Here is a 26,552-nt window from a genome sequence, read left to right as displayed (position 1 = left end):
CATGCCTTCAATGGTGGTGAGACAAAGGACATCTTAAAACTTATTGGCCTCATAAGCAGTGAGTCAAATTCTGCTTGTTGCTGTTGGAGAGCCCCTTGTTTCAGGAGGGGGAAGCATCTTCGTTTTTTGGAGGACACCAATTCCTCATTGTAGATTGAAAGGATGGAGAAGAGGTCCCTTTACAGCACCAGACAGCAACGAATACAAATAGAAAATGGGTCTATTATACACCATCAGCAAATACGTATGCCTGCCAATCCGTGACCAAGAAGTGCACGTTAAGGCTCTGGATCTGCTCAAAAACTCAAAGCCTGAAGGCAAAACTGAAGTTTACACTACAATCCTATGCAGGTTTACACAGCGGCAACTCCCACTTCTTTCAATGGGGCTTTCTCACAAGTACATGTTTAGGTACTGGAGTCCTGGGCATGACTACGTTCAATGGGATTTACTCCCAGATACACGTGTTCAGGATTGCTGTCTAATAATGATTTGCTTCCAGCATTCGAAGCCCTTTATAAAAACATTTAATGGCACAAAGAGTCGCTGTTAATACCCTTGAACAGGTGTTAATTTTACAGCTTTATTAAGTCTCAGTTTGTTGGGAATTTGGGGCTAGATTTACACAGCTGCTTTAGAGCAGTATTGAAGCGCACTGAAAACGGTTGGGGAACATAACACACCCCCATATACTGCTTCCATAGTATTATTTCCTGCTTTTTATTCTACATTATCCAAAATACCGCAACAAAAGTCATTGTGCGCCCTACGAGGTATAAATGCGCGAGACGGAAATAGCGTTACCGTAACAGAATCATAATGATTTGACACAAAGTGTAGATCTGGCCTGCATTGCACAAAACAGATTCACAGCTTGGGTTGGAAGATTGTAGTACGTTTAATGGAAAGGCTGGTCACCAAGCCAGGACCAGAACTCTTACATACAGCTGGTGCGCCGGACCAAACGTCCAAATGAGAGTACCGCAGGGTGGAAATGGGTCACAGAGAACCCCATGGCATTGGATTAAATGCTCATTCCGTGGCAGCTTCCACAATGTTACAAGGAAAGGCAGCCAAAGCCTCCAGTCGCATGGTAGGGCAACTACCACTGGCACTGTCCATGGCCACCCAAAAATCTGGGAAGCCGGTGAATGCCGTTATCACGTGGTTGGAGGACACAGGTGGCTTTGCCTTGCAGTTGCAACCACCGTATGGTTAAGTTTTTAAACAGCCACTGGCCCCATTCAGAAGCCACCTTAAACCATGGCTTTAACCCTGGTGGTTAAGCCATAAAGCAGGGCTGTGTTCAGAAGACACCAACCATGGCTTTAACCGCGGTGAAGAAGGCTTTTTGGATTATTCACCATGGCTAAAGCCATGGTTTAAGGTGTCTTCTGAACACAGCCTGGCTTTCTGGCTTAACCACCATGGTTAAAGCCATGGTTTCAGGTGGCTTCTGAACGTCATTGCTGGATTTCGGTTACCACCCTGAACAGCATACACATTGGGCAGTCGCCGTTTTCAGCACGTCTAGGGTAGCTTTCTTTTGGGGCCCTCCAGAAGTGTTGAGCTACAATTCCCATCATGGGAGTTGTAGTCCAACACATCTAGAGGGCACCAGGTTGGGGAAGGCTGATCTAATAGTTCCTGTTGACGAGCTTGGTTTTCGTTTTTGTTTTTAACAAAACCAAACCCACACTTGTGGGTTGATATGTCAGCAGGCACACACCGACGGAGAAGCAATGCTTCCCAATTGATGGAATAAAAGGATTCAGCAGCTTTGCGTCTCCAATATTACCAGATAAAATCCTAATTGGAGGAAATCTGGGCCCACAACTAGCCTCTGGACTGTGCCGCAGTTCAAGGTTCACTCTAGCTCAGATTCAGCAATACAGGAACACATCTCTCTTCGCTCTCAACAAAACCGAGGTCCTCGTAAGACTTAAAACCTTGGGAACCGGAAGAACTTTTTTGTTTTCAGCGTGCAAGAGGATTTCAAAACTTCGGGTTTACGTTCCCACTGCAAAAAAAGGGCCATATCAGAGCTTCAGCACTACTGACTGGGATGAACAGATCCTGCCCAGATTGCTCCATTCTAAGAATGAAGCAGTTTGCTCTTGATCTCAGACTCCATCCCTGGGTTTCTCACGGCGCCTTCCGCGGCTCTGGCCCAAAACTGAAGCCCTGCGCGTCTACTTTAGCAGCGTTTCGAGAACCTCCCGCCCTCCGCGGAGCCCACTTTCAGCAGGGTCACACAGCCACTAGGAGACCACATCAACCGGTTTCTTCGATTCGTTGCGGACAAGGACTTTCGCGTCCTTGCTGGATCCAGATCAGCTGTTTTGTTCACCCTCGGCCAGCAGGTCACCTACTCCGGTGAAATTCAACTCCTTATTGTCAATGGTAACAGAGCTTAAGTTGGAACCAAGAACCTCCGAGGAGAAAGCACGGGCCTGGATGCCATCTTCCCCTCCTGAAGCAGTGCTCCCGTTCAGGTACATCTCCAAATGTCTCAGTAACTGCTTTGGGTTCCTTTTAGCAAATGCCTCCAGCTCTACAAGGAGAGAAAAAGAAACATGACATCTGGAACCAACATGCTCGGAGAGAGTTATGACACCTGGGCTACAACAAGGATAGGCCCATTGGAGGCTCTTCAGTTAAGGGGGAGGGGGGTGCAGGTGACGTGAGCAGGGAGGAATATGAAAATGCAGTCTTCTCCATTGGTTACGCCAGCTGGGAATGATGGGAGTTGCAGTCCAGCATATCTGGAGGGCACCAAATTGGGGAAGGCTGTGACAGAGCGTTATTTTTTTAAAAAAACCACTACGAATAGTGTGGCAAAGGAGGAGATAGAAGGGGCTAGAAATGTACAGGACGAGGCAATTTCTATTCCCCACATGGAATATATTTTAATGAATTAAAACTCATGTTCATCAACTAGAATTGCTCCAACTGGGTGTCAGCCCTAATATAGGAAACTCAGAGGCAGCATCCGCTATGAAAATTACATGAATGCGAACACATTTGCTTAATTTGCCTTATTAACTCTTAGACACAAAAACTGTATTTGCTTGATGGGGGAATATTTATTTATTTATTTATTTAGGATACATGGCCTTATACAGGCCCAAAGCAACACCCATCTTATTTACCCAATAGGTTATGTGGATAATCAGAGATTAGAGTAGAGAATTATTTGTAACACTTCTATTAACGAGAGACAGAGAATTCAGTATTAGACATTTACAACCTCTTTGGAAGGAAGATGTAGGAAGGATTCAGCCTCTCACCATTAGTGGTTCATGCGAAGTGGGTGTCATTGTATCTTATGTTTTACACTATCCCCTGTATCGTACAATACTTGGGGTTCTTTTTCATATAAGTGCTGAATGGCCAGGGGAGGGGAGGTGGGAAGTAGCCTGCTCACTGATAAATAAAATACTATGCAAAGAAGCTACATCAAACATTTTTGGCCGAAGCTACAGTTCAACAAAAGGCATCATTCGCTCTACAATACGGTACTATTTTTCCGGAATGTTATGAGAGTAATAATGTTTTTGGAGGTATGATTGTAAACTCACAATGGCCTGTGTGCTATATACAATAAATATTTTGCATCCTCACTTAGAATCCTACGTATTAAGCATTTTGCTTAATCAAATGTTCTGGTCACAGGGGGTTGCAAGGAAGAACCTACATCGAGATCCGTTGGGTAAAACTACCCACCTAGGCAGATTCTGACGGAGGCGTTCAGACGACATGCTACGCTACGGTGGTTAAGCATTTTGAGCTAAACATTATGGCTTAGCGTGTCACGTGAACCATTCCTAACCATGGTGCCTACATCACCATGATACAAACACGCTTTCTAACCATTTGCTGCGATAGGGTTGGGGCCTAACCATGGTTTAGCATGTAGTCTGAACAGGCCTGTTCAGTCATAAGGTAAAATCCAACGTACATCCTTCTTTGAGTAAACCCTTTGAAATAAATGGGACTTAAGAAGGACTTATGTTGGATTTTAGTCAATGGCCCCAGCTTGTAGCTTTGCCCCACCAGCTCCTTGGCCAAGCACCTACCCCAGATGTCTGAACTTGCAGTTCCTCTCTTCTTAAGCAAGGTTTCTACTGTGACAACTCATTGTCAGTAAGGGGAGACCAACCATTGAAGGGGGCAAGAAAGGTTTTCAAAATCTCACTTTGCCATATGTGCATATTTAACAGAAATGTCCTCTTGGCTGTCCAATTACTGGTTCAAATGTAACATGGCTACAATCGCACATAGGCTGCACACCACCGTTGAGCTCCCCATCCATCCCAATGGGACATGGCTACAAAACTGGCTCGTTGGCTAAACAAAAAAAGGGCAGCAATTGTAGTGCATCCCTAAGATATTAGCAGCCCTGGAACCTTAGGTTTCCTAACTTATTAACAGTATAGACCCCAAACGTTTCAAACGGGAACAGAACTCTGCCCTTGAACATCATGCCAAAGAATGAACGGCCCCAATGTTTACCTCCATGCACACACTTGATCATGGCAAGCAGCCCACTGATAAAGACACGGACATGCTTGGAACAAGCAATGATTACGCCGTCTAATTTTTTCTTTTGCATATAAAACTAAAGTAGCCCACCTTTTAGAACAAAACCAGAGTCACAAATGGTCTTTTGCTGCGTTTTCCAGATGTTGAAGAGGCGTAAAAACACAGCCACATACAAGTCGTTTAGCACTGCAATGACCTGCTGTCTTCGATTACATTCTCTGTAAGAGAAACACAAAATATTTATCTCCCATCCTTATAAACAGACAAAGGGGAAATAGCTCAACAGAAGCCACTTCCGAGAGCTTCCTGGATCTAGGACACTGCCTTATATCAAGGCAGGCTATTGGTCCATCGTGCTCAGGAGTCCCTACACTAAGTGGCAGAGAGATGTCATTTTGCTGGGGAAAAAAACCTTCTTTCTAAATAATCCCAGAAGATAAAAATGATACAAAAGATTGACTGTGCCTCAATTTCCATTGAACATTAAATACGATCTCCTTTGCATGCTGTATTCGCATGCAAGGATAAGACACAATTTCATAGAATCTGGCCTTACCGTGAACAAGTTGTACGCTGGTACATGTAGCTCAGCCTCCTGCTTTTGCTCCTCCCCCTGCTAGCACAGCCACTAAACCAACCAGGAATGGTTTGTTGTGTGTGTTGTCTGAACTGAGGATCTTGGCTTGCTGCCCCCAAACAAGCCACGAATCACAAGCCAAGAATAAACCCTGGCTTGCAATTCTGGCTTGTAAGGGACACGGCAAGCCAGGATCCTTGGTTTGGATGAAAAAAATATTCCTAACGATGTCCTAACGTAACACTGGAGGGTTTATATACTTGCCTACATCTGAGAAAGAACCCCACACTCAAGGAAATTAGAACCAACTCAGCAGTGCCATGTATATGCATTTTAAATGCACATAATATAGATTTTTCTTTACACACACAGAGGCACACATGCACGTGGTACCTGCAACAAAAGGTTGCCACATGGAGTGCTCCTATTCAGGATGCAGTGAGCCAGCCATGCCCTCTTCCAGGAGACACCATTCCATTCCAGCACCTCCTCCCCATCAGATACTCAAGTGTTCCATGGCCAATAGGCATGTTCAGGCTTTACTGGACTAAGGTGGGGGTGGGATTTCTAAATATTCATTAAATTTCTGTAAACACGCCCCCCCAACCCTGCTAATGCCTCCCTCTTGCACATGGATGGTGCTGTTTCAGCTATATAAGGATCCACAATCAGAGAACAGGTTCACTATTAATATAGAGGACATTTGCGTATGCACACACACATTTTAAGATGCAGGGGTGACTTATGAGAATGTATTTCTGGCTTAAGGAAAAGGCAGAAATGAGTAATTTTATCTCCTTTGGGTTGCCATCTGATTGAAGAATTTTCAGCTGATTAATCAACCTGACTTTTACCTGATTAAATTTAAATAAATCTGCACATAAGCAAAACGCAGTAAAGGTGTCAGACTGGATAGTGGTAAAAATGTAAAATAGCATGGAAATAATAATAGCATTATTAGGGAGAAACACTAAAGAGAAATAGCCTTTAAATAAGTAAATAAATATGGGTGCTGCCCTTAACTTACAACCCAAATGATTAATCAATGGGTGGGGAGGATCTTAATTAATTTAGCCAATGGATCTGTCAAAACTCACAACCCTGGTACCACTGTAGCCGTGGAGTTTTTAAGGTCACAACCAACTCACCTAGAAAGGCGTTCTTCCCTCAGTACCTGGATTACAATGCGAGTGATATTGACTGACATCACACAGAAAGGGAAGTTCTGTGAAGGAAGCAGAACTAAATCAGAAAGTGTGTCCTGCCCCAAACAAGTCGTTTTACTTTGTGTAGCACTATATGGGCCTGAATAAAAATCCTGTATACAGATTTGGGTCCTATTTGAACTGACATTTCAATTGAGCCAAATGCAGATACCAACAGGTTCTGGTGTTAGATACTCAAATCCATACACAGATCTGCACATTCACTTTTTTCTTCTTGCATTCATACAAATCCAGCTGAACCCAGAATGCGAGTGACCCATTTGACCTGGGTTCAGGGCATTGTCCCCACATGGTATGATTGGAGGACGGGTGTGTGACTTAAACCAGGGCTTCTAGAAGCCAGATTCTGGCAATGTGCTACCCTGTTTCCCCGAAAGTAAGACATCCCCCGAAAATAAGACCTCCCCCGAACATAAGGCCTCCCCGATAATAAGGCCACCCCGGAATATAAGCTACCGTAAACCGAAGCTACCGTAAAGCGTCTGACTCCTCTGGACCGTAGTGGCGGGCGCCGCCACGCAGCTCACTGATTGGCCGCAGCGGAGCCGTAGCTGTTCCGGCAGTGCGAGGTCTCTTTAAATCAGAGAGCCCGCGCCGCCACCAGGACAAGTTGGCGCCTTCTGCCGCCTGCTGCTCGCTCTGCCCTGACGGAGTCTGGCTGACTCACAATTAGACAGTGAGTGAGTCGCGCGGGGCAGGAGTCGGGCACATTGTGTGGAATCTGGCCGGCACAGACACACAGGGGTGACTGAGGTGGGGGGGGGATGTCTGATGACCGTATACCGTATACAAGTAATAAATTTCCTTTTTTTTGTTGTTCAACAATAAATGTATACCATATTCTTCTTCATGGAAAAATAAGACATCCCCTGAAAATAAGACCTAGCGCATCTTTGGGAGCAAAAATTAATATAAGACACTGTCTTATTTTCGGGGAAACAGGGTATCTCAAGATGTAGCAGTGGCCACCATCTTGGAAGGATCTAAAATTCATGGAGACTGAGGCTATCAATGGCTATTGGTCATGAAAGCTATATGCTACCTCCAGGATTTCTCAATACCAGTCGCTGGGGAACACAAGCAGGAGGGTGTTGGGGTGTTCATGCCCTACTTCTGGGCTTCCTATGCACATCTGGTTGGCCACTGTGGAAACAGCGTGCTGGACTAGCCAGGCCTTTGGTCTGATTCAGCAGGGCTCTCCTTGTGTTTTTATGGTGACGTCACCGCTGTTCCGAACTGTAAACCGGGCAGACCGAGTTCTGCCAAAGAGGCTGCGATGCCGGCTGCCGACCAGAGACTGGCCCAAGCGACAAAGCCCGATTCACCAGGCCCTTTAAAGCCCAAGCCTCAGAACTTGCGCTTTGGTCTGAGCAACTTGCGCTTTGGTCTGAGCAACTTGCGCTTTGGTCTGAGCAACTTGGCTCAGAGAAGACTCCTCTGCTCCCTTCGTCTGTATCGCTGCCTTGCGGAGTCTAACCTCCCGCCTGTCTCGAACTACACGACCTGCCTTTGGTCTTTGGACCTTTGGCTTCATTTATTGACTGAGGGTATTTATGGCAGGAAGGAAAGGAAAGGAAAGGAACCTCTCGTGCAAGCACTGAGTCATTGCTGACTCTTGGAGGGACGCCAGCTTTTGCTGACGTTTTCTTGGCAGGCCTTATAGCGGGGTGGTTTGCCGTTGCCTTCCCCGGCCATTATTACCTTTCCCCCAGCTAACTGGGTACTCATTTTACCGACCTCGGGAGGATGGCTGAGTCAACCTGAGCCGGCTGCCTGAAACCAGCTTCCGCTGGGATTGAACTCAGGCCGTGGGGAGAGTTTCAGCTGCAGAAACTGCTGCTTTACCACTCTGCGCCACACGAGGCTCTACACTGAGTCATTACTGACTCTTGGAGGGACGCCAGCTTTCGCTGACGTTTTCTTGGCAGGCCTTATAGCGGGGTGGTTTGCCGTTGCCTTCCCCGGCCGTGATTACCTTTCCCCCAGCTAACTGGGTACTCATTTTACCGACCTCAGGAGGATGGAAGGCTGAGTCGACCCGAGCCGGCTGCCTGAAACCAGCTTCCGCTGGGATTGAACTCAGGCCGTGGGGAGAGTTTCGGCTGCAAAAACTGTATCTTCCTTCTTTCTCTCTTTTTCTGTTCTTCATTATATTTCACATGTATTTTATTTTATTTTGTTTTGTTTCAGCTGCAGAAACTGCTGCTTTACCGCTCTGCGCCACACGAGGCTCATTTATGGCAGGAGGTGGAAACCAAATCCAGGCTCCCCAGAGAGCCACGGCCATGATCCATGCTTACATGCTTGGTTCCATGCTTTCCTGTCATTTTTCGCCCCCTATTCTAAATAGTTGAACTGCCGCTCCTTCAGGCTTAGTTACTGGCAATAAGAGATGTAAGCTACAAGATGCTGATATTTTTGCATCTTTGTGCCCACCCCAAACCTTTGGCACTGACTCCTCCCCTCTTCCTTTTGGCCCCACCCACCACTTGACCCATGCCTCCCCTGGATGGCACGCCTGACTTCGTATCCCTCAGCTCGACAAATGCCAGCACAGTCCCACCCCCATGGAACCCCAAACCTGACCCTTGCTGGATCATGGCACTCTTTCTATCTGAACTGATAACAGAATGAGGGGGACACGAGAGAGGATCAGCTAGAAAGGTGTATGTAAGATGTCAAAAACGTTTATTACTACCTTGGTGGTTGATGCTTTCTCAACTTACTGAGAAAAAGGGTTTTGAGTATGCTTTTAAGGATGTTTTTAACACTGTATACTATGTTTTTAATCTGTATTTTATGTATTTTATGCTTGCTGTTGTTCCCTGCCTCAATCCAGGGCCTGCTCCTGGTGGTTCCACCTAGATCCATCCTCCGATTGGAATCCACCAGGGGAAGAGCCTTCAGCATGGTGGCGCCCCTCCTGTGGAACTCCCTGCCTCTGGAGGTCAGACAGGCTCCAACCTTGTACTCCTTTCGGTGCCTCCTGAAAACATCTTTATTCCAAGAAGCCTTTCTTTAACATGCAACCTTGGATTACTGTTATTGCTTCTTTTAAATTTTGTTTTAACTGTTTTTATTCTGTTTTTATTTTCATTTTACCTTGTACACCGCTCCGAAATTTTTCAATGGGGAGCGGTATATAAATATTCTAAATAAATAATAATAAATAATCCAATCGGAGAAGCGGGTAAGAATTATTATTATTATTATTATTATTATTATTATTAAAAGAAAAAGTGGAAATCTTCATTCAGCAGAAATCCCAGTCCTTTCCCATTCGCTGTTCCTCTGCTTTTGTGTCCCAGGTGTCTCTCAACCCTTTCCATTTTCCTAGCCCAGATTCAATAATAAAATACGAACTCCTCACGCCAAGCCAAAATGACACAATCAAAATAAACCATGCAAAGTAAAGTGCCCTTGCGTGATTTATTGAAAATGATAGAACAACTGGGCTCTGGAAGCAGAATTCTCTTCCTGCTGCCCACGGAATATTGGCTTGAGATGTCAGTGGGGCAGGGGCAAGAGTGTGGGGAGAACCTAAGAGCAGGAGGTGTGGAAATGTGTGTAATACACCACCAAATCTTAAATCAGATAAAATGTAGATGACTAGCCTACCAATCCTGAAACATAAAAGATGGCAGTGGCACGCTTTTCTGGACCGCCAAATGCCTCTGGTGGGACCAATTTTAGCACATGCCTCCGGGCACGTCAGGCACATTAGCCACATTTCAGCATCTTATTATGTATTCAATTCCCACCCCATTTCTCAGTAAGACTCTTGGAGTGGCCAAAGGGAAAGGTTGCGTCGTATTTAAAATATCTTTTCCTTGTTTCCAAACATTTCATCGATTGATTTTTATATGTTACTATTTTAAAAAAAGAAAGAAATACAAACAAAAACTCTTTAAGATGAGCAATATACTTCTACAGTAACATCAAATAAAAAATGAAAACACCGACAAAACTTACAGCATTAGAGCTAGACTAAGGCCATGGCTAGACCAGGCCTATATCCTGGGATCACCCCGGGCTCATCTCTGTACATCCAAATTACACACAGGGGATCCCGGGAGCAGGCAGGGACGAACCCTCCATTTGCCTGGGATAATCCTTAGGTGTAGAAAGGTTAGCTTAACTTAAGTTCCATTGAAACAACCAAAAAGTTTTTAAATATGACACAACCTTTCCCTTGGCTGCTCCAAGGGAATTTTATGGATTATATTGTATTTAATGTTGTTTCCCGCCTCGATCCAGAGGGAGAGGCGGGTAAGAAAATTATTATTATTATTATTATTATTATTATTATTATTACTGAGAAATGGGGTGGGAATTGAATACATAATAATATGCTCAAATGTGGCTAGTGCTTGCCGTGCCTGGAGGGAATGCAAACTGAGTTCAACTAATTTAGTAGCTGTAGTAGTAGTAGTAATAAAGCTTTATTGTTTCAACCCATGGTCACAACAAGCATAATAAAAACAACACTAAAACAAATCATACATGCAAAGGTCAGAAATTTTGCTCTGTACATTTGGGCTGTAAGAGCAGAGTTGGCCAATGCCAACATGACAGTCTTGCTATTGCATGTAAACAAAAAGTATATTCTTTCTGAATCAGACCAGTTGGACTTGTTCACACAAAAAAAGATCTAAATATTTAGAACGAATCTTAGAATAGATAAGGCACGAGAACAAATAATGAGGCAGATCCTCCACTAATTTAGTATGGATCCAACCCAGGGAACAGGGATGCAGCCCCAAGGGCTGGATGCGATTTCAGAGAGGTTCTCAGGGCCGCTTTCCAGTTGTGAACTGGGCAAAATCCCAGCATATTTTAACTCAAAGCTCTTACTGCCAGTAACTGAGCCTTAGGAGCGGCATTTCAACCTTACAGAATTTGGGGGGGGGGGGGGGGGAGAGACTGCACAAAAGCAGCAAATGATTGGTGGCTTGGGTAAAGGGGCGTGGCCATTTGGAAAACCCTGGAGGGCCGGAGTGGAACCCCAGGGCGTGCCAGATTCGGGCCCCGGGGCCTGACGTTCTGCGCCCCTGCCATAGCAACACACAGGCGTAGTGCCACATTTACGGTAATATAATATCACGAGCGCGGCCAATTTATGATATACCTACCAATACTGTACAAAAGGACCCCTTTCATAAGTGTTCGCATTTCTGGCAAGGGTAGTCCTACGTTTTCAAGGCTGGTGTCCAAAATTTCAACCCAAAGAAAGCAGCAGAAAGAGACAGAAGCAAAATTGGCTGCATTTAGACCAGGGTGTGCCATTTCAGGCACAAGCAGGTGATCCCTTGTGTTCACTCCTCATTCCGCCCACCCCACAGGCCCCAACGGGAGGATGTTAGCAGCTTCCATTCCTCCTTTGCAGCAAAACAACGTTTGCTGTTAAAGCTGGTAAACCATGGCTTGTACCAAACCAGCCACTGATGCTTCTAATCTCCTTCCCTTGGGCTCAGGGGAAAAGGCAGAGGGAATGCACAAAGATCGGTTCCTGTTGCTCGTAACGGCAAAGCATGGCTGGTCGTTTCTTTCAAACAACGCCAATGGCTTCCAACAAAGAAGGGTCAGAACCTCTTCCCAGGAGGTGTCAGTTAGCATGCAATCCATCCAGGCTGGTGTGTAGCTCGCAATTTTTAGAGCAAGAGTTAAACCCCCTAATTACTACAGCAAGGAGTATAGTGAAAAGCAAAAATCGACAGCAGCTAGAGGAGACCCTCTGATGCAAAGAGCCATACGGGAAATCTCCCAAGGACCCTTTCCTGGATGGCAGATTGAAGGGAAGAAGTTGGCGCTCTAGGCATCTTTCCCTAGCCGTCTTTCCAACAGACAGGTGCGATTGACGATTTTGCCTGTTAAAAATGGAGGCTTTCCCTTGTAAATAGTAGAGAACCAGGGTGGCAAAGTTCTCTTTCCTAAACATTAGCTGTAACACATTTTTTTAAAATAAATAAATAAATCTAGAGCTAAAGAAAAGAAGAAACATGCCTGTGTTTCATGATGGGATAGCTTGAAAATCTCTCGAGCGACAGGTAATATCCGAGAATCCATTACAAAATATAATGTTTGCATTAATCCTAGCAATCCAGTTCCGCGTAGGTCTGTGCCAGGATCCATCCCTTAAGTATAAAACACACAAGAGGGAAAGGGAGACTGATAAGCCAAACCAATAAATGCTCTTACGTAAGTCATATTTGTGAATTATTGCTTATGTAAAGCTACATTAGAGAATCGTTAATTGCCAAGTCAAACCCACAAAGGCAACACTAAAATTAATGCGACCTGCTGAAAGCTTAATGCTATCCCTTGTGAGCCCACAATACAATACATCGTCCCATTACGTAATCACGCCAGACTGCCTCAGATGATCAGAACTACTGAGCGAAATTTTCTGGCCTAGGCTTTGCAGCTCATGCTCAAACCAGATGTACATAATTTCGGACCAAGGCATCAGAAGGACAACCTGCCCCCAGCATGAAGCTGCCCGTTCTTTAAGATCTGCAGCAGTGGCGTTCCTCTGCCAGCCTTCTGAAATGAGGCAGGAGACGTGGCCTTCTTGGTGGTGGCATCCTGATTTTCAAAGCTCTCCCCAGGCGCATTCAGCCGGCATCTAACTTTTAAACTTTATGCTCTCCCAAGCTTTTAATCATACTACTCTATAACGCACTGTTGTAATTTATTTTATTATTGGTGCTGCTCTGCTTCCACTCTTATAACTTGTTTTGGGGCTTTCGTTGTGACTGTTTTTCTTGTTGTTTTGTATCAGTTGTTGAATATTTATTTTGCTAGCTGCCTTATAAAAGCTTTTAACAGCTGGAAGGCGTGATATCAATTTGTAAAGCAAAGAAAATAACAGTCACATTAAACAGCCTCAACCCCAGGACCAAATGGTTTTAATAGTAAACAGTAAGACATCCTTGCAGCAAGGATTTTGGACTCCCAATTATTGAACAGCAGCAGAAAGAAAGAAAGAAAGAAAGAAAGAAAGAAAGAAAGAAACACTCCCTTCCCACCCAACCACAGATTATACTGCTGATATGGAGTAGAATTTTGTCTGCATTCAGCCCTGCTACCTGAAACAAATTCGGGGGCTCACAGTTTTTTAACTATAAGCATTTATCTTTTGCACTAGGCTCAGGTTAGTGGATCTGAGGATTTAGAAGGCCAATTCCCACATTCCTCTACAGCCGAGGTGTCAAACCTCAGGCCCACGGGCCAAAGGTGCACCACCTCGGGTCCCAATCCAGCCCTCTGGGGTTCCTCAGATGCGCGCATCCCCCCTTCCCCTAGCTCCACCCAGTTTGCCCTGACCGGCTATCACTTCATACTTCCCAGGCGTTTGCGTGAAGTTTTGAAATGTTCATTATTGACAGTAACAACTTTCAGCTAAACTATGCTGGAATTTTTCACCCCGCCCTCTCACTTTCAGCCCCTCTCCGTTTTTCCTTAGGACCCACCCATCGCTGGAACGCAGCCCCTGAGAGTTTCTCCAAAATTAAATTCGGCCCTCGGGCTGAAAGAGATCCGACACCCTTGCTCTATGAACTGCGAGATCACGCCAGTGAGATCGCGTTACGCCAGTCCTTTTCCAGCTTCATTGGCTGCCAGTCCAGGACCGGGCCTGATTCAAAGTGCTGGTATTGACATTTAAAGCCCTAAACGGTTTGGGGCCAGGTTATTTGAAGGAACGCCTCCTCCCATATGTACCTGCCCGGACCTTAAGATCATCTACAGGGGCCCTTCTCCGTGAGCCCCTGCCAAAGGAAGTGAGGCAGGTGGCTACTAGGAGGAGGGCCTTCTCCGCTGTGGCACCCCGGCTGTGGAATGAGCTCCCCAGAGAGGTCCGCCTGGCACCTACACTGTACTGCTTTCGTCGCCAGCTGAAGACCTTTTTATTCTCTCAGTATTTTAACACTTAATTTTAACTTAAATTTAAATCTTACTGTTTAAACTCTGTATTTTAATCTTATATCAATTTTGCTGCGTGGTTTTTATCCTGGTTGTGCTTTTTATACTGTATTTTGTATTTGTGCTTTTAACCTGTTGGGTGTTTTATGATGGTTTTAATTTTTGTGAACCGCCCAGAGAGCTTCGGCTATTGGGCGGTATGAAAATGTAATAAATAAATAAATAAATAAACTCTAAGCATGCTCTCCGTCACAAAATTTGAGTGACTCTGAATCAGCTGCTCTCGCCACCATGTAACCGCGTATTGAAAGATGTTGTTCCACTCCCGCCATACCTTGAAATCCTAGATCCTCCCAATGGGCTCCATAACGGGCACAATCAAACCGGGAGCCCGTTAATTTCTTGTAGATGGTTTGCAGGATCCTCATGTGGACTTTTTCATTATTATCCAAGCCACCTGTAGAGAAACGCGGGTTACTTCTTCCGCTACGTACAAGAGGACAGGTGCGCATGCTTCGGATGTGTACGGCTCAAGGCCAATTCGTGGCATCTCTGCTTGAGGATCTCAGGTAGGACAAAGAGGGGAGAGACAATCTACCTGGATCCTTGGCCCAGCTGCTAAAAATCAAAGTAGACAGTGCTGGGCTGGATGGGACAAGAGGCTGATAAATGTAGATCCCACTATCTTTACAGCAGGGGTAAAGACAGTGGGCAGAACCTCAGTCCTGGGGGCCAGATCTGGCCCTCCAGGGTTCCACAGAAGGCCGTGCCCCCTTTCCCTGGCCCCACTGCCTTTCCCACAGATCATTTTTGGGTGGTTTCCCTGCTTTTGTGCAGGTTTCCCCCCATTCCGCAAGGTTGAAATACCTCTCCTAAGGCTTAGTTACTGGCAGTAAGTCTTAAGCTAAAATATGTGGGTGATTTTGATATTCAGCCCCTGCCCCCTTGGGCTCCCCCTCCCCACCCCACCACCACGGAAAGCAGCCTGTGAAAGTTTCTCCGGAATAGAATTCGACCCCTGTATTCCTATAGGAACATCTGAAACTGCCTTACACTGAGTCAGACCATTGGTCCATCTACTTAATCATTGCCTGTACTGACCAGAGGTTGGCTTCCCAGGGCTTCAGACAGAAGCTTTTTGCAGCCCTACCTGGAGATGACTGAAACTGGGGCCTTCTGCCAGCATAGCAAGTGTTCTCCAACTGAGCTACGGTCCTTGCCGGATGTTCAAGACGTGGCCATCTTCAGCAGGTTGCCGCGATAGCGCTGGCTGCTGGTTGGCAATTGAGCTATAGGGGAGACGCTCACCTCGGTCCTAGGAAGCAATACTCACACTGGGCGATTGCCAGGGCTAAGTCCCGCTCACTCTGCAGCTGCTGATGGAGACGGGGAGGGCCAAAGAAGAAATGGGCAATGGCAGCCAATCCTCTCCTTTGCACCGTCGGCTGGATTCTTTTCTAGAAAGAAAAAATAACAGTCATGGAAGTGCATTGGGGAAAATACTTCCTATCCGTAACAATGGCTACGGTCGAGGAACAGCAGGGTGTCGTTGTTTCTCCAAACTTCCTGCCTTCTTGGGAGGCAATAACGAGGCCTTCTAAGTAATCCACAAAGCTTTATTCAAGCAATAAACATCTCTTCCCACCTGAAGGGAGTCTAATCTCTAGGAACTTGCCCCTAGGCAAAACTATGCAAACTAAGCGAGACAACTGTCCTTTCAAGAAGAATGGAAAGCCCTTTCCCAAGACCTGTTGACTTCAGAGAGACTAGTTCTGAGGTGGCTTCTGACAGGACCCCAGCCAGGCCGACTTTCTCTCGCCTTCCTTTGGCTCCGCCCATTTTAGTCTGTGGCGCACTCTAGGATCGGCTAGCCTCTCCGAGCTCTCCCCCTCGGAAGAATGTTGGCTTCCCACTGACTGTGTATTATTTGCCCTTGACGAGATAAGCTCTGGAGAGGGTTCACTCCCAGCTGGTGAAGAGCCTGTGAGAGCTTCCCTCCCGCCCCACTGGTACAGGCTGGCCTGTGTCTGGCGCCGACTCCTCTACTTCAGAGTCTGATTGTTCACCTGAAACACCTTCTTCCAACCCAGGGGGAGCAGGCCTAGATATGACACCGGGTTGCATGAGTTATGGAGAAGGTGCATTTCGGGGTTCTTCTATCACCCTTGAATGGGAGATAAGGGGATTGGGAGAGGAAGGGACTGCTTTGAATTTTCCATTGGTTCTACAGATGATGATATTTTGGATACAGACTTAGTCAGGCTAACCCACTAGTAAAAAATAAATAAATAAGCTACCGAAGGCAATTCGTGTTTTAAAGAAATCTCACTAAAAGACTGGTCACAATTATTCATTATCTAGTACCATCCGGGACGGACAACTGCAATGTGAGGCTGCCATTGAAAGGTGTCCAGAAACCTCAACTAGTGCAGAAGGCAGCCGCCAGATTGTTAACTGGTTCTGACTGTGACCATCCCATTCTGGTGTTTAAAGATTTTGTTGGCCCTATTCACATATCGCAACAACCCGGAATTGTCCCTGGGTTGTATCTGAACCTGGACCTCTAGCTTGTCTCTCTCTCTCTACAAGCCAGAGAAATAACCATGGTTTGTTGTAGGGGTCTTTCTCTGGTTTGATGGGGTAGAGACAAGCCAGTAGAATGCTGAACAACCCAGAACTAGCACATTTGTTCATTCCCAACAACCCACGGTTTAAAAAACCATGGGTTGTTGTGACGTCTAAACCAGGCCACCAACTTGCAGTTTGTTTCTGCATGCAATTTAAAGCACTAGTTTGGAATGGCTAGAATTAACTTTGGGGTTGTGCAAGCGTGTGTGAATGGATGATGAAGGGGAGAGAGAAAAGGGGGTGGCAGAAAGAAAGAGAAGGCGGCATTCCTGTCTGCTTTAACCCCACCTACCGCCAGCTCTAACCTCACCCACTAGCTGTATGTAGCCCCGCCTACTTTCCCATGAGGGAATGTTTCCCTTAACTTCAAAAAGGACACACATCCTTGGTTTAGGGAATCATCTAAACTAGACCAATGTCTTTTTCTTATCTTCTCAGAGCCTTCACACTGTGCTCCCACTCCTGCACCAAGGGGAGAGGCACACGGGCCTTGCGGCAGAATGATATAAACCCTTTGTGTGAATATGGACTTTAGGAAACTTATCTTGGATGTGTTTAGGCAACACAAGTGGGACTTGTACAGAACTAGTTGGCCCTGTTCAGAAGACACCTTGAATAAAGCAAAAGGCCTTCTTCACCGTGGTTAAAGGCATGGTTTAAGGTGTCTTCTGAACACGGCCTGGCTTTCTGGCTTAACCACAATGGTTAAAGCCATGGTTTAAGGTGTCTTCTGAACACGGCCTGGCTTTCTGGCATAACCACCATGGTTAAAGCCATGGTTTAAGGTGTCTTCTGAACACGTCCTGGCTTTCTGGCTTAACCACCATGGTTAAAGCCATGGTTTAAGGTGTCTTCTGAATGGGCCCAATGAGTCCTATACAAGCCTCACTTGTGTTGGAGGAGACCTAGTAGGGAAAGGTAAGCGCACAGAGATTCCTGTGAGAAGGAGCTGGCTAAGTGGTGAAAAAGCAAGGAGGATGCAAGATTCAGAGAGACCAGGACAGGATCTTGCCTGTAGAGAAAATTTCAGTCTGAAATATATTCTGAATCGTGAATCGCACATACACATAAATTGCACAGAGCATGTCTATGGCAAGTGGACGTGTGCCGACTTCTACCACTAGGAGGGTGGACAAGAAGGAAATTATTCATAGTGACAGATGTTGCAAGCTGTGGGGAGGAGAACCTATTTATGAATGCAGAGAAAGCCTAGGATCATAAAGGCTGTAAACCTCACCCATTATAGTTACGGAGTCTCGTCGTTTGGTCGGTTTCTTAGACAAAACGGAAGTGGGGCAAGGGAAAGGAGAGGAAACAGCTCAATCATGGATGTTTAAGCTACTGACTCCAGTAATTCTAGCCGGCCCTATCAAAATGAAATAGGAACAGGAGCACTCACCTCAGAAGTGCTGGAAAGACCGAACAGGAATTGTCAACACAGCATTTTCAATGCCTAAAATATTTAAGCAGGATGACTATTAAATCAATCCTCGTTGGCACATACATACCCTGCAGTCTGAGAGATCTGCTGTTTGGAAATACTGCAATGCTTCATTGAAAGAGATTATGGGTATGGGGCCCAGAGGTTTCTCCACGATTCCTACAGTCACATGTGAAAAGAAAAGAGCATCCATTTCATTCAGTTTCATCCCCCGGTCCCTCCAAACGGGCGCAAAAGGCAGCTTACAATATGATGTGAAGACATCGGTGCAACTTATTTTGAAAATGATATATCCAATTTGTGTCATTTTTGTTTGCTCATACATGATCTGGAGCCAGGCGTGTGAGCAGGGAAAGAGTCAATGTTTGCCAATGACACCGAATTCTGGGTGCAGAGCTCCAAAAGGATCGCTCCATAATTAGCGATCAGGCAACAAATCCAAATAAACACAATGGCAAATAAAATTCAAGGTGTCAAGTCATGCACACGGAGACGAAGAATTCCCATCACACACAAACACGCTGATTGGGTCTGAATTGTCTGCAGCTACTCAGGAAATACGTTCTTCTCTGTCTAAACATGCAGAGGATTGCGACCTTAATTTGCTTTCTTTATAGCAAGAGTGGGGAGCCTGTGGCCCTCCAGGTGTCTTTGGACTACAATTCTTTGGACTACATTGTCTTTGGACTACAATGACAAGCTTACTGTACCATGGTCTATCGATGTTCAATGGTTATTTATTTACAGTATTTATATACCACTCCCCATTGAAAATTTTGGAGCGGTGTACAAGATAAAATGAAAATAAAAACAGAATAAAACACTTAAAACAGATCTTAAAAGAGGCAAATACAGTGACTCCTGGCTGGACATTAAGGAAAGGCTTCCTGGAATAATGATGTTTTCAGGAGGCGCCGAAAAGAGTACAAAATTGGCACCTGATCTCCAGAGGCATGGAATTCCACAGGAGGGGAGCCACCACACTGAAGGCTCTTCCCCTGGTGGATTCCAATTGGAGGATGGATCTACGTGGGACCACCAGGAGCAGGCCCTCGGATGACCTCAGTGACCGGGCAGGCTGGTAGGGGAGAAGGCGCTCTCTCAGGTATCCTGGTCCCAAGTTGTTTAGGACTTTGTACACAAGTACAAAAAGTTATGGTATGGAAGAGGGCCTTCTCTATTGTGGGGCTCAACATGTGCAATGGTCTCCCATTGAGTCCAGGCGAGCTTCTAGTGTGACATGTTTCCACCGACAATTAAAAGCTTATTTCTTTGCCCGGGCATTTTCCTGAGCACTAGCATTGCAGTTTTATGGTTTGCTTTCACTGTATTTTCTTATGATTTTACTTTTGAACCATTTGGGGATTTTTGTAAACAAAATGAAGAGTGGTATAAAATTTTTCTGAAATGAATGAATGAAGAAAATACCTCCTGGATGGATGCTTGCCACAGCATCCCATTCTTCCCGGGCTTGTAGCACCTCTTCGCTAATATCTAGAAAGAGGGAGAGGAGAGAGATGAAACAGCTCAGTGGCAAACTTTAGAACCACTTCCAAAACAGCAATTTTAAGATGCCTGAAAGTTACTCCCATTTTTTAAAAGAACGATCATATTCTCCTACTCATAACCATTTTGCTGTTGTGCATTGCGGAACAGCTTCTAGACAAGGAGTAGACAACCCGGTACCCCCCAGACGTTTTGGACTACAACTCCCATCAGCTCCAACCAGCATGAGCAATGGTGGGGGTGATGGGAGTTGCAGTCCAACAACATCTGGAAAGCCAGAGGTTAACCCATCCCTGGAATAAGGAATTTAATTACCATTACCTTGACTGGCAATAGATATGAACTACTTCGTTCAACAAGGTGGCCTTTTGAATTGGATGACTGCAGCAGAGGGAGAGTGGGAAGAGAGGTCTACTCTACTGACTTGGCTGAGAGGCGAGACCCATTTGGTTCCTTCTTTCCCTCAACTGTCATCTAACAGCAGCCATTCCACTGGGCTGCAGTAAAGGAAGAGACAGAAAGCAGGGCCATTCCATCGGCTTTGCTAGAAGTCTAGTTCCGTCAGTTCCGTCAGGCTCTTTCCTTTCTCAGCCGTCACTAAGCTGCAGTCAGTCCCTCAGGCTGCACCAGAGGGAGAGATCGGCATCAGAGCCCACTATATTAGCTCTGTTCCATTTCGCTTTCCTTCAATTGTTTCCATTCAAACTAGACATTTGTAACGTTAAAAACTAGCTTCTCAATCTGCTTTCTAACCTCCTCCCACTTTTTCCTTCTCCCTCCCTGTTTTCCCTTTTGTGTCATGACTTTTAGATTGTAAGCCTGTGTGTACGGACTACCTTGTTTGTTTGTGATTCTTACGTAAACTGCTTTGCAGGCCTTTTTCCGCTACAAAAAAATGCCCAGAACAATTGTATGCATCAGGCATCATTTGACAGCTGGAAGACAGGAGAGAAGTCCTTATACTGATATCCTCAGGTTCTCTCACAGGAGGAGCCATGCAAGGGATCCAATCCACCAATGCTGTCCTTCTCATTCAGTACCCATTTCCTTGGGGTTCACTGAACATCAATATTTATTTTATCTATATTTAAGGCATTTGGAACCACCTTTCCACAATGCTCAAGAAGGGTTACTTTTTAAACACACACACACACACACACACACACCCATAACCCGTTCACTAAAAATAGCAACTATTACTAGATTACACCCAGAATCAACTTGCTGTTTAAAAAATATCAGATTCCTGACATGGTGATTAAATGAGCAAGGGTTGGTTCTGATTAAGTTCACCAGGAGAATGAAAATAATCTTCTCAGTAGGCTCAAAGGAAAATGACTTTGCTGGTGACAGAATAACAGTTACAACTCCCTGACATAATCAGGAAAGCAACTAGCACGCTTTCCGAAAGCAACTAGCACGCTTTCCGAAAGCAACTAGCACGCTTCCCGAAAGCAACTAGAACGCTTTCCGAAAGCAACTAGCACGCTTTCCGAAAGCAACTAGCACGCTTTCCGAAAACAACTAAAAGCAACTAGAATGAATGGATGATTGCAAATGATTGACTGATGATTGATTTCAACTCAGATGCTAATAGCAAAAAAATGGGGGAAATCATGCAGAGAATGGGAAAATAATATTGGGTACAGCGTATTAATGCAAGATCTTATGTTATAAATAAATATGGGAGGGTCAAGCTACAAAAAAATGTTTAGATCAATGGGACGAATGTATTCAGTGTTGGAGACAAAAGAATAATGGTTGGAATATAGGGAAAGAGGTATTAGAAGCTGTTCAACAGCTGGATAATAATGTATTGTATGCTGAATTGAAAAAGCACTGTAGAACCTGACCTGCTTCTCTGCATCCATTGGATGTTGCTGACAGAGACTGCAGGAGTCCATTCTGTTTCAAGGCAGAAATCTAAAAGAGGGAAAAACCGTCAGAATGCAAAACCGCATATTAACCTGTTGACAGTCTTTCTGAAAAGTGTTTGAATGCCTCCAGGTGGAGATTTGGGCTATTAGTCACAAGTTTGGGTTTCAGGGCTATTCTGGAGCTGGTGACATCCCATCCACCAATTTTCATTAGACAACTAAGGACACAATCCTATGCATGTTTAGACAAAAAAAAAAAGTCGTATAATTCCCAGCATTCTCCAGCTAGCAATACTGGTGACATTCCATCCATCAATTTTCATGTAGACAACTCACGGGCATATCTCTCTGTTGGTATGCTTCCTTAGCCGCCTCTACCATCACTTAAGGCACAAACTGATACATGTTTTATCAGAAAAAATGTCCTTCAACTCCCAGTATTCCCCAGCTAGCCAAAGAAATCTGGGAGTTACAGGACTTCTTTTTCTGTCCAAACATGCATCGGATTGTGCCTTAAGTGATGGTAGAGGCAGCTAAGAAATCATACCAGCAGAGGGAGATGCCCCTGAGTGTATTACCCAATTGATTTGGAAAACCGGAATCAAATCTCCATTCAGTCATAATAGCCAGAGTAATCCTGGACAAATCACTATTTATCAGACAGTGTTATTATGAGGATATAGTCATGTTTTAATTCATTGCTTCATTGTTAGCACTTTATGTTTTTAGTGTACTGTGTGCACCATCCAGGGAACTTGGGTTATTGGGCAGTTTAAAGGTATACTTAGGGTGCAATCCTATGAACCCAGATAACTTTTTTGTTATTGGGTTGACTAAAAGTGTAATAAATAAATAAATAAAAAGGAGGGCAACAGGAAATATGTTTTAATAAACAAACATAATTGTTAAGGATGAGGAAAATTATAAACAAATCTCTGGGTACAGAGCAAGCTACTTTAAATTCACAGGCACAGTTGCTCCCCTTTTAGACCAGACCGTCTACCTGCGCAGGATCAGTGCCTGACCATGAAGCGGTTAGAGCAGTGGTGGGGAACGTGCAGCCTTCCAGATGTTGGTGGACCACAACTCCTTTCAGTCCTAGACAGCACAGCCACTTGTCAAGGAAAATGGGAAGTGCAGTTCAATGACATCAGGAGGGTCACCCTGGGTTGGAGATTGGTAGCTAGAATACTCACATGCACAGATTTGTAAACTGGGTAAGTAACCGCTTGTTCTTCATGCTGGCAGTTGTCTGTGCTGCATCGGTTCATCCCCTAATGGAAACAATGAAATCAGAGTCACCAGGGAATGAAGGATCACTTCAGAGTCCCAAAGGCACCAGGTCTCTACGAAGGAACAGAGAAGATGGCGAAGCTGCCTGCACAGTTGGCTACCGTAACGGAAACCATTATTAAAGTAACCACACGTCAGATTTAATATCAACCGTACAGGACTGAAAATTGCTATCTGTTCACACAGGTTGGAATGGCCTTCCCAAAACCGCCGCCCTCCAAATTTACTGGATTCCAAATCCCATTACCCCCCCCCCAGCCAGCATGAAAAATAGCCCTGCTGGCTGGGGATTATGGGGTTGTAGTCCAATATATAAATAAATATATCTGGAGGCCACCCTGGGGAAGGTTGGCCTAGCAGAACCAGTTTAATCAGAGAATTGTGGTGGTAGTAGACTCTGGGTATAAGGAAGGGGGGAAACAGAGAGAGGGGATTTTGCACGGGTGAAGGAGAGATACCATCCACCCAAATGAAGGCAGGTGTACTTGCTTTAAATTGTAATAGAGAACATCTTCTCGAAGCAAGTGGCATAAAAAAAGAAGGAGCAGGTGGCTAGCTGCTCTAAGTTCTTTAATAAAAGGAGAATGCATGTTTTATAAATAATTACACATTTACTAACCAAACAACAAATAGTCCTCACCTTCAACACCTTAGAAAGCCTTAAAATAGCCCTGTGAAATAGGTCAATGTTATTATCCTGACATTATGAATGTAAAGGCTGAGGCTCAGAAAGGGTGGCTCACCTAAGGCACTCAGTCAGTCCATGGCTGAATCTAGGCTTGAATTGCAGACTTCCCGCTTAGAGCTCATTCTCTCAGCCACTAGCATTCATACCACAACACCATATGTCAGGGTTCCCCAACTTGGTGCCCTCCAGCAGCATTAAGACTTCAACTCCCATCATCCCCAATCAGCATGGCTTGGAGATGCTGGGGTTTGTAGTCCCAACACATCTAAAAAGCACCAGGGTGGAGAAGGCTGAAATGGATAAAAGGCTGGGGAAAGGTGTAGTCATATAGACAATTTTTTTTAAAGTAAATGCAAGCCTTTCATAAACCAGCTGCCTTAAAAGTAGGGTGACCATATGAAAAGGAGGACAGGGCTCCTGTAACTTTAACAGTTGCATAGAAAAGGGAATTTCAGCAGTCATTTGTATGCATACAGCACCTGGTGAAATTCCCTCTTCATCACAACAGTTCAAGCTGCAGGAGCCCTGCCCTCTTTTGCAGCTGGTCATGCTAGGCAGGGCTCCTGCAGCTTGAACTGTTGTGATGAAGAGGGAATTTCACCAGGTGCTGCATGCATACAAATGACACTTGCTGAAATTCCCTTTTCAATACAGCTGTTAAAGATACAAGAGCCCTGTCTTTCTTTTCATATGGTCACCCTACTTAAAGGCCAATTTTGGTACAAAGGAAAGCTAGAAATTTTAATCCATCCATCCATCAAAAATATCATCTGCTTTTGTTTTCTGTGGTTTGCACAAGTGACAGCGCTCACAGTCACACAGTCCTTCCTGGGGGGGGGGGGAGAGAATGGGAGCTACAACAAGGTAATAGGGCCCCCAGATCTATAAGGACCATCTGCCTTTACCCCCACCTCAATCCATTATATAAGCTGCATGACCAGTAAGGGTTACCCACCCTTACACACACACAACCCAAACCAGCCATTAGGCCTTCTCACACCCCTCCTGGCCAATAAGAACTGCCCACCCTCACTCCCCCACAAAGGACCATATTAATATGGGCTTCCCATCCTTACTCCCACCTCTAATCATATACACCCCTTAAAAAAAACCCACTAATACGAACTGCCCACTCCCCCACCAATCATTTAGCCCCTCCCATTAAGACCTCCCCTAATAAAAGCAGCTTACCCTTACTCCGCCCCCTCTTAGCCCCACCCATTAAGACCCCTCCCCACTAAGGGCTGCCCCCCATTAATCATATAGCCCCCCATTAAGACCCTCCCTTAATAAGAACCACCCCCCACTGTTAATCTGGTGCACTGTTAACCTGGCCCAAATTTGCACCCACCACTCATGGCCCCTCCCACTAAGACACCCCCACACACACTAAGGGCTGCCCACCCTTACTCCCCCCATAACAGAGCCCCTCCCACTCTGCACCCCCTTTCTTCCCCCCCCCCCCGGGCCAGTTAAATGGGGAGGCCCTTCTGCTCCACAACTGCCAGCTGCGTGTGCACACACACACGCCTCAAGCCCCATACACGCCCCCTTCTCCCCCACACACGCGATAAATGCACACACGTGTCTACGTATTCCCACACGCCCCACAACACGCCCCCCTTTTCCCCGAGATCCCCTTCCCCTCCTTTGCTCCCCCTCAAAACGCACCCAAGGAGGCGTCATCCCCGACAAGCCGGACCGAACAAGAGATTCTTTCCCCCCACCACCAGCACCACAGTTTTTCCTCCAATCTCTGCTCTGTTGCTAACTCTGCCCCCCCTTAACACCCACACGGGCCACTGCGCGTGCGCAGCCTTTTGCATGCCGGGAATTGTAGTCCTAGCCTCGCATCTGCTGTGGGGGAAGCGACCAACTTCTGCCTCCGGCCCATTAACGTCTGCTTGCCGCGGAATTTGTAGTGTGTTTGCAATTCCATCTGGGATGGAGGTTGAAGGGACAGGGATGCAAAACGGCATAAAAGGCATGCGTGCCTGCGCCGGTTTACTCGGAAGTAAGTCCCACTGAGTTCAAGGGGGTTTACTCCCAGGTAAGAAGCGCGCAGACGACCAGGAATGGATTCATAATCACAGCAAGTAAGGGCAAAATCCTATGCATAGTTAGAGGGGGGGTGAAATGTCCTACAACTCCCAGCATTCCCCAGCTGGCTGGGGAATGCTGGGAGTTATAGGGCTTTTTTTTCTGTCTAACCATGCATAGGATTGTTCCTTAAAGGAAGGATTCCAAAGAGAATGGATTGGATCGAACCTTTCCATCCATATATAGAGTTTCTCAAACAACAAAGCTATTTTTTGTGAACCGCCCAGAGAGCTTTGGCTATTGGGCGGTATAAAAATACAATAAATAAATAACATAAACAAGATTGTGTGAAACAACTACTATTATTCCCACATGGATAGGCATTAGTCTGGTGCAGTAAACCCAAGGAAGAGTCTTGTTGTTAGCAGAGGTGCCTCCATTTTTAAAAGGAAACTGGAGTAGCCACTATACAGCAGGCAAAATGTCATGCATGTGAGAATGTCTCCTTGGATGTCTCCTTGCATCTGTCTTATCTAACATAAACAAGAGCTTCGGCTCCAGTACTCCTGTGTCAAAGTTAGCTTAATGTAAGGCAAAGGGATTGTTTATAGAACAAAGAATTGTTTAGCAAAATTAGCTAGGCTCCAATGTTATGTTCTGATTAGTTTATGCTGCAACAGGGCCCTGCCCCTTGCAGGCTTGAAATGCTGTGCTGAATTCCCAATGTCTTTGTCTGATTGCTCTCTTTGAAGAGACCAGATCTTGATTATAATCTAGGGTGACCATATGAAAAGGAGGACAGGGCTCC

The 26,552-nt window shown here is 45.5% G+C and overlaps 1 protein-coding gene across 1 annotated transcript; it reads right to left on the bottom strand.

Annotated features, from left to right (window-relative positions):
• Positions 1-879: 879 nt before the first annotated feature.
• On the bottom strand, positions 880-25,475 carry ELMOD3 (ELMO domain containing 3). Its single transcript, XM_063139210.1, has 11 exons — positions 25,376-25,475; positions 22,920-22,997; positions 21,700-21,769; positions 19,769-19,834; positions 18,408-18,499; positions 15,605-15,728; positions 14,606-14,728; positions 12,352-12,482; positions 6,271-6,347; positions 4,636-4,763; positions 880-2,554 (listed from the first exon to the last, which is right to left on the bottom strand). Exons 1-11 carry the CDS (start codon positions 25,388-25,390, stop codon positions 2,334-2,336), a joined length of 1,125 nt encoding a protein of 374 aa, XP_062995280.1. The 5' UTR covers positions 25,391-25,475; the 3' UTR covers positions 880-2,333.
• Between the last annotated feature and the right edge of the window lie 1,077 nt (positions 25,476-26,552).

The sequence above is a fragment of the Elgaria multicarinata genome, chromosome 12 (assembly GCF_023053635.1).
Source record: "Elgaria multicarinata webbii isolate HBS135686 ecotype San Diego chromosome 12, rElgMul1.1.pri, whole genome shotgun sequence".
In the NCBI taxonomy this organism is placed as follows: domain Eukaryota; kingdom Metazoa; phylum Chordata; class Lepidosauria; order Squamata; family Anguidae; genus Elgaria; species Elgaria multicarinata.
The sequence above is the reverse complement of the archived record's forward strand: the minus strand, read 5'-3'. Positions and strand labels throughout refer to the sequence as shown.